Genomic DNA, 8,649 nt, shown 5'->3' with positions numbered 1-8,649 from the left:
TTTTGACTCAGCAGTGACACTACTTCTGTCACTACAGTTTACAATTCATCAGGTTGCTCTACCAGCATGTTGGCGCTGAAAGCCAGCCTAAGCAGGGAGTGATAATGGTGGCCATGACAAGTCAGCTGGCTAATTTTGAAGTCATCCTGTTTAAACATGTATAATTAACAGTAGCATCATTATGGTTTATGGACCTTAAAGTAGTGTTGCCAAAAAGGATCAAATAACACCAAACATCAAGGGTAAATACTTTATTCCATGGTATCAGTATAAATCACGTACTGTTTTGTTGGAAACAGACCAAGGAAAAAAGTACAAGGTGTAAAAACTTTGTGGTAATCTTCACTTGAAAAAGGTGTCAATAAGAAAAGGTAAGGGAATGGAGGCAGAACATTTTTTAGGATCTCCTAGCTTCAGAAACAACCCCAAGGAAAGTTTACTTTTGTCTTTCTCCTTTACTTTCTACCAAGACGCTATAAAAGTGCTGTTAGGCAGCGCCTGTGATGAGACGGCCTTTTCCACGGTGACTTAGAAGATGGTGGGGAGAAGGTGCAAAATAAATTGTGGAGTTTCCATGCTTAATAAGCATGGTTGGCCACAAACAGTGAATCACCACCAGCAGAGCTGCCTCCAGCTGCAACATATTTGCCCTGGCAGGCCTGGTTGTTAGCCTGTAAGGGGAAACAAAGACAGTATTAAATGTTTGATAGAGCACTGAAGTTTGATGATCACAATCCATACAGTTTTCTGAACAAAGATGTTTTGCAGAATCTGTGCAACACCACTTTTTCTTTTATGTTTCGACATTCAATTCACATTCTATTCTGCCGTACCAGAGCTCTCTTGATGAACTCATCCTGGCATGCCTTTCCATTCTCCTTCTTGCCAGCCCATGCTTTGAGGGCAGAGGCCTGAAGGGCACGACCGTAGGAGAAGGTCAGGGCCCATGGCCTGTGCAGGGGGCACTGGTTCATGGCGTTCAGATTGATGGAGGCCTCCTCCTCACTTTGGCCACCAGACAGGAAGGTGATGCCTGAACAGGAAGAGAGCGAGAGTTCAGCAGTGCACTTTTGTAAACATATTAATGAAAATACTACAAACTATTCAATCAATAGCTCATTGATTATACTATAAAGTAAGATCATTTGGTATGCATCAAGCTCACCAGGAACTGCTGGGGGCACAGTGCGGCGCAGGGCAGTAACAGTTGCCATGGCAATCTCCTGGTTGCTGTACTTGTGTGAGCAGGAGTGTCCTGCAGTAACCATGTTGGGCTTGAGCAGAGTGCCCTCCAGGTAGACATGGTGGTCGGACAGGGCCTTGTAAACAGCGGCCAAGACCTTCTCAGTGACGTATTGGCAGCGCTTCAGGTCGTGGTCACCATCAGGGAGAATCTCAGGCTCCACGATGGGGACGATGCCGTGCTGTGGAAGACAAAACAAGTCTAAATAGTAGTCATGTTTAAAATACTTTTTGCGCAGATAATACTTGTGATTTCTACATTGCAATGTAGTGAAACATTAACTGTAACAAGAGGCACTGTTTAGCCTGCATTACAGTGAGGATTAACACAGTTCTTTGAACTTTGCAGAAGCAGGGTTTAAGGTTTCAAGAGGTATTCATCTCAGCTTTGCCCAAACAGGAAGTGAGAAAACCAATAAGACCAACTCATGCGAAACAAAAGCAGCATTGATGCTGAAAATTTATGAAACATACACAATCTCCAAACAGACTTACTGAATTGCCTTTTTACCAGCTGAAAACTTAGTAAAAGTAGTCTACCATAGTAGAAACATGTTGGAAAATCTGACAAGACTTCACAGCACTTTCAAAATCTGTCTATGCCGTACCATCTGGCAGATGCTGGCATAGCGGGCAAGGACATTGGCATTCTCCATGATGGCCAGCTTAGAGGGGGTGGTGGGGGTGATCTTCAGCACACAGCGCCACTTGGCGAAGTCGGCACCATCCTTCTTGTACTGTGCACAGCGCTCATACAGTCCATCCAGACCTGAGAACAAGCACAGATTCACCATATAAGTTATAGGTAATAATAGATGGAGGGATTTTATGTGTTGAAGCCATTTACTGTAATTGAATACACAGTCTATGCATGAAACCTTTTTTTTTTCTTACCCTGGGTGGTTGTCTCGCCGTTGGTTCCGGCCAGGGGGACAACACCTTTGTCGACCTTGATGCCCACTACCATGCCTCTCTCTTTAAGGTACTGGGTGAAGGGCTTGCCATCGTCGGTCTTCTGGTACATGGTCTCATGGAAGAGGATGACTCCACCGATGCATGGGTTGATGCGGTCATCAGCGGTGAAGAGGAGCTGGCGGTACAGCCTCCTGTTCTCCTCAGTGTTCTCAGCGTTGATGCTCTGGAAGCGCTTGGCGACGCTGCCTAGTTTTGGAACATAAGATAAACAGACATGGATGAATAATGGACAGCTTTACTGAAAAAAAAATCCTTGAGAAATGTACATTTGTTAGTAAAACTATCCATTATCTCATGGATTTAAGTTCTCCCTGGTTATGATAGATGTCTGACAATCTCATAACACTGTTTTTTACGTCATATCACCCAAATAAGCTAACCCTAGCTTACTTTGTTGCGTTTCCCCACTAAAACTTTGAAAGTAGCGATATAACTACTATTGCCTCCACTGGAATGTAGAGAACATAAATTATGCAAAATCCGATAAATTATGATACTGTGTCAGTAGTTTTCACTATAACGTAGAGGAATTCTCAGGCTACCCAGCAATATGCCAATAATTCAGACAAATATTTAAAGTAAATTTGAATGAGCTCCAGCTTTATCAGCTGCAACTTTTGATGCAGCACATCAAAAATAACAATTCCTATGATAATTGTCTCGGAACTGGCTATATTGCATATTAAATTATATTTTATTTGGTTCTGAAAATAATTGGTAGATTCTTTTGTACTGAAATGTACTTGACAGTAGGCGACCCATACAAAGCAGTAAAGACGTCATATCTGTTGCCCTAGATCTGGAGCTTTCAAAAGACCATTTGGGGGGCTCCTCTAAAACTTTATTTATATTTCAAATAAAGGTGCTTATTTTTGGTTTTAATCCCTGTTGACTTTCAAGCAAAGTCAATTGGTTTTATTGACAGTTACTCCTCTTTAATGAATGATTCAAGATTTATTGAAACTCTTTACCAGTGGACTCGTCTGCGGCGAGGATTCCCTTGCCAGTAGCGACGATCCTCTGAGCAATATCACTGAGCTCCTTCTTCTGCTCAGGAGTGAGGAAAGGGTATGAGTGAGGCATCCTGACTCTAGTAAGAAGAAACAGGAAGACAACGGGTGAGACAAAGAGGTTAAGATATGCAATTGTTAAAGGGGAGAAGTTCAACAAAAACCAAGCTGCGACTGTCGACCTCTGAAGGTTGTGGTTTTTGCAGTGAAAACGTATGGGAAAATTACAGACGAATAGATTAAACACTTTCAGTCAACCTCGGGAAGGAAGTGGTGAAAGAGAACTCGACAACACAGTCGGCTGTCTGTCTGTTGAAACTTCTGCAGGTCATTGTGACTGAGTGAACGCAGTTGTTGCAGATACAGCTGCCCCAGTACCATACAGAAAGTAATATGCTGGATTTACACACTATTCCCCAGGCACGACATTTAAAGAAACATTGGATCCAGTGTTAGAGGGCCCTCTGCCCTCCCCCCATCCCAACCATTCATGTATCTGCCCACCCTTGAAAAGTCACGACAAGCATGTGGCTGACCTATTCCATTTTCTAGCCTCTTATCCCTGACCTTTTCCTTCCTCTTCACTCCCCCCTCACTACCCTACCCATTCCCCCTCATTGCTCTTCAGTCCCAAACACCTCCTCTACCTAACCCTCCCACTCTGCCCCCCCCTACCAGTGCCCCCACTATCAATAGGCTGGACTAAATATAAAGTGTTCATATGCATTGCAGTGTAAGACCTGTGGCTTAGAAAAAAAGCATCACTGAAAAGAGAAGCAGTTAAGAAAACATGCAGGGCTAGAGGAAGATGATGTAAACAGCCTGGACAAATATAGACAGGTGTGAGAAAAGTTTAGTCAAACCACTGAGTTACCTCCGCCTGCTCAGAAACACTGCAATGGAAATTTAACATCAGATAAAGGTTGGTGTTGCAACAGCTGGTGATGCACTGAAGTGTCTAAGTGCAACTGCTAATAGTGCAGGTGATGTGTGAAAATACAAAACAGGACAGCACATTATGCTGATGAAGAATTTTCATGCATGATGAGAAGTAGAGTGCAACTCGAGCATCCCTTTTTTTGTTTTTTACTGAAACATTATATCTTTCATTCTCTTGCTCTACCAGAGGTCGGGAAGAGGACAGTGGGCTGTGTGTTGAATGCAGCAGTCATGTAATCTGAAAGTCACACTTATCACACATAGCCATATTCAGTTAAGAATGGGTGAAACATCACAGTGCTCATGTGTGAAATGTCATGCATTTTATGTGTTGAAAGAAAAAAATGTTCAACAGGTGGCAAAAAAAAACAAGCACAAAACTTTCAAATGCATTCATCTTAGTCATATGTGATATTTTTACCTTTGAGTATTAGGAGGAGAGCTGAGAGAAGAGAGAGGGAGAAGGAGTAGATCCGGCCTTCGTCTGCGACGGCCTTTGCAGTCCTCTGGCCCTTGTATTTATCCTCCCATTGTGACCCCTCACATTTCAGCTGCCCAGCTAAAAAAAGAACAGGACGCAACCAGAGACAGCTCGTGACATTCAGAGAGACGGGGGCTGCAGCAGCTCGGTTGTGAGCAGCCAGCAAAAGGGCAAAGAGTATCCCAGTGAATGGCACAGAGAGTGACATAATAAGAGGCAGTTAGAGTGAGGAAGACACGTAGAAATCTGAACAGAGCTTCGAACAAATAACTAAGTAGATTGGTAGAAAATATTTTACCTGACTAATTTGATAATGACAGTTTGTTGTCTGGGTTTCTTGCACCTTTTTTTTTTTTAAACAAAAGTATGCAACTAGTGAGCACATCCTTACACCAATTTGTTTGTGTTGCAGTGAATTAGAGTGTGATAAAAATGAGAAGAGCATCAAGAGGTCATTTGAAAGGGTGTGTGTAGGAAGATAACTTTAAGGGTGCAGTATGTACTCATAGAACACACATACACACACACACACACACCACAACCACGCACGCACGGACACATGCACGCACGCACGCACGCACGCACGCACGCAGCACGCACGCACGCACACACACACACCACACACACACCACACACACACATGCTAAAACAGAGGCTTGGGGAGCATGTGACAACATATCTAACCTGCCCTTAGAAATCCAATCCAGACACAGCAACACAGTGTGATGATCTTCAACCTTTTCTTGACCTTTTATTAACAGTCTTTGCTGTGCAGGAAAGGGTTAATGGTCAAGGTTTCTGAAGGTTGCACTTGCACAGTGAAGTTGTTACACCTTTTTAAAAAACATTTCTGTTTAATTTTCCGGTCTGAGCATTTTCTCTGTTGCTGGGAAGCAGAAAAAAAAAGAGGAAAGAGGAAAGTTGGTTCACTTCCTGATTGGAGGCTGTGGGCTGAATTTATCAACATGCAGTTGTCACAAAAAAGGGGGATAACATAGGTGATCAACTAGAAAAAGAGACAGGGCTCAGAATGTTTTTCTTGCCTGTCTGTCATCCAGCCAAAGAGAAGCTTTTCATGACAGACGGCTTTTATTAAAGCTCATTTGAGGAACAGGTGGTTTGTGTCGATTTCTGGTACCTCCTGTGGACGATTTTCTCACTGTCACATACTTATTTGGAATCAGACTGGGGAGCGGAACTCAAACAAAAAAGGGGAAATGTTCTCCTTATTTTTAGAAAGTCTTTTCATGAGGAGGTCTACTAGGACAGTAAAGTGACAGGAGAGTTTATGTACCCATGGTGAAGTTAGTCCAGATAATTGATTCAGATGTATTAGATTTGTGAAAAGTTACTTCCTTCGCCCACAACTGATAAAGACAGGGAATGAAAAACAATACAGAGTGCTCTCAGAACACAGGAAACTCTCATTCTCTGATATTTATCTTGTGATATGGAAATATTACTGAATTGAGTTCCTAGTCTTACTTTTAAATACACATTTTAGAAAAACTTTCAGGTCTGAATAAAGCCCCTGTCATGATTATCTAAAGAGCATCCTCAATAACTTGTTCTGACTGCTCTGAAAGACTCAGAGAAACTGATTAATGGACTTTACCTGTCATGTGTGGTAAGAGGATCAAAACTACTTGGCAATGTATTAATACCTAAGCTTTTTGCAATCAACTTACAACATCTGGTGTGCACACATAAAACACAAAGCACTAGTCCATGTTGTAACCTCCTACAGAAGAGTTCCTCTAACTGGCTGTCTTTGCTTTGAGTCACCTTATGATTTCTGCATTTTTGCTTTCGACAACAGACCTTCTTGACAGTTTCAGGAGCAGATATACTAGGTCACACTTTCAATATAAATGCGCATGAGTTCAGAAAATACAGACTCACACTGTTTTCTTATGGGAGCATCACAATGTGGATCATTTCTACCACAGTTCTATTGACAGGTAAGACAAGTTCATTCTTTCTGACTATGTCCTGCATCACATCAAGTATGAATAACAACCTGTTTATAATTTCATTTGCTTTAAATACATCTTCATGAGCTTTAAGATTTGTTCCTACAGTTTTTCCTTTGACCACTGTAAAAACAGAATGTAGAAAAAAAAGCTAAGCTTCATGTTTTTGTTTTCACCTTCTCTGAACTAAATCTCCTGGATCAATTTAACGAGTTAACTTCGAACCTTAAAATCAGCATTACTGACACAGTTGACTCTACTCTGTATTTCAGTGGTAAAAAAAAGGTGTTAGATTAGGGCTTTTCATCATAACAAGTCTAAAACTCTAACTGTTTGAGGCCAGTTTAACTTTCCGTTCTGGTATTACAGAATCTGTTGTTAAAATGCTATCACATTTTGCCCAGATTAGGAGAAAGTTATGACAGTTTGAAACGATTTGGTCGATTTGGCAAGAATCTGATGAAAAAAACAAACAAACCCGAAAACAGGCATCAGATAACTTAGCTGTTAGAGCGTGCGCTCCATTTACAGATAGTTTTCATTGCTGAAGTCACTGGTTCGACTCCCATCTACAACCCTTTGCTGCATGTCTCTATGCCCCACATTTCCTGTATCTCTTCAGCTTTCCTGCCTAATAGACGATATATAGATAATAATAAGATAATAGAAGATGATAAAGTCACACAACAAAAAATGTTTTAAAATGAGAACTAGAAAACAAACTCATTAGGAGCTCTAAAGGAAAGGAGGAAGACTGCAAAAAAGGTTTAAAAACTGCAGTTCAGGTAACCACTTTGTGGCACTAACCACAACTATAAATATTTTCTCTGTTTGTGGTTGATGGGGAGGAGAAAAGGCTCTGTAGACAGCTGGTTAGGCTGCATGCAGACATGTATTTAAATAGACCAAACACAAGCTGCGAGAGACACCACCGCCTTTAAAAGCTTTGACTTTGTTTGGGAAATGAACGAAACTTGTGAGACAAAAACAGAGACATGGAAGGACCAATAAAACACACCCCACATATCAGTTGATAACAGCAGAAATAGGCTCGTAATTAAAGACTTTCTACAACTGCAGGAATGTTTATGTTGTATAGTTTCTACGGTAGAGTAATGTATAGTTAATAGGCGTGTTTGTAGGATGAGGGACATTATATTAAAGATAATTATTCATACTGGATCATGGAGGCTTCTGTGGCAAAACTACTACTGTAATGGTGACAGGGAAGAACCTGGGGTTTTTAAAGTAGTTTCTCCGTAATTATTTAATTATCTGGAAACATACAGTATAAGCAACACTTAAAACAATCTCAATTTGTAATTTGGACCAATACTCTTGGCACTGAAAAATAAAGGGTAACAAATGTATTTAATGTCCATAAAAGGTATCAAAATAAGCTGAACATATTCATGAGAGGAAGTTCCTGTAACCCCCATCTAATCAATCAATCTTGTGGCCTTTTATTGGAGCACATGAGGAAGTTATGCGTAAAGGTGTGTATATAATGCTGTCCTCTCAAAGAAAATCTCATGGTATGACCAAAAAAGGGAAAAAAGCAAGGCTGTAGTGTGCATCAAAATGACATAATATAGGAAAGCCTGCAGAGCACAAAAATAGAAACCTCCTACATGTTGCTGTGTCTGCAGATTTTACTGTAAGTTACTTATGATTATTAATGCTGAATTGTCTCTCAAAAAGGAAGAAATATTTATTAGAAACACAATCAAAGTAATCATAAAGCAGATTACTGGCAACATAATGTATTTCTGTAATATATAATATGGCTAAGAAAGATAAAGTGTCATTATGTCCAGAATAGGAATAATCTTTGACACTGGCTCTCCCTAGTGGCATAATCAGAAAATACCTGGTAGACATTACCCACACATTATAGTTGATACATTTTCCTCCACAGCCAAAATGTAGACAGTCAGAGTTATTTAAGAGAAGAAATACACACTCTATACACATTGAATTGTTAACCAGAAGACAAATAGTGACGTTCTTTGTTCTCCTTCCTCAGTGT

The 8,649-nt window shown here is 40.8% G+C and overlaps 1 protein-coding gene across 1 annotated transcript; it reads right to left on the bottom strand.

The window, feature by feature from the left end:
- Nucleotides 1-236: 236 nt before the first annotated feature.
- On the bottom strand, nucleotides 237-4,703 carry aldoab (aldolase a, fructose-bisphosphate, b). The gene is made up of 7 exons (XM_034708111.1): nucleotides 4,588-4,703; nucleotides 3,189-3,307; nucleotides 2,137-2,403; nucleotides 1,851-2,011; nucleotides 1,166-1,424; nucleotides 834-1,033; nucleotides 237-671 (listed from the first exon to the last, which is right to left on the bottom strand). Exons 2-7 carry the CDS (start codon nucleotides 3,298-3,300, stop codon nucleotides 579-581), a joined length of 1,092 nt encoding a protein of 363 aa, XP_034564002.1. The 5' UTR covers nucleotides 3,301-3,307; nucleotides 4,588-4,703; the 3' UTR covers nucleotides 237-578.
- Nucleotides 4,704-8,649: the final 3,946 nt, after the last annotated feature.

Source organism: Notolabrus celidotus, chromosome 18 (assembly GCF_009762535.1).
Source record: "Notolabrus celidotus isolate fNotCel1 chromosome 18, fNotCel1.pri, whole genome shotgun sequence".
Taxonomy (NCBI): domain Eukaryota; kingdom Metazoa; phylum Chordata; class Actinopteri; order Labriformes; family Labridae; genus Notolabrus; species Notolabrus celidotus.
This window is presented reverse-complemented; position numbering and strand designations above follow the sequence as displayed.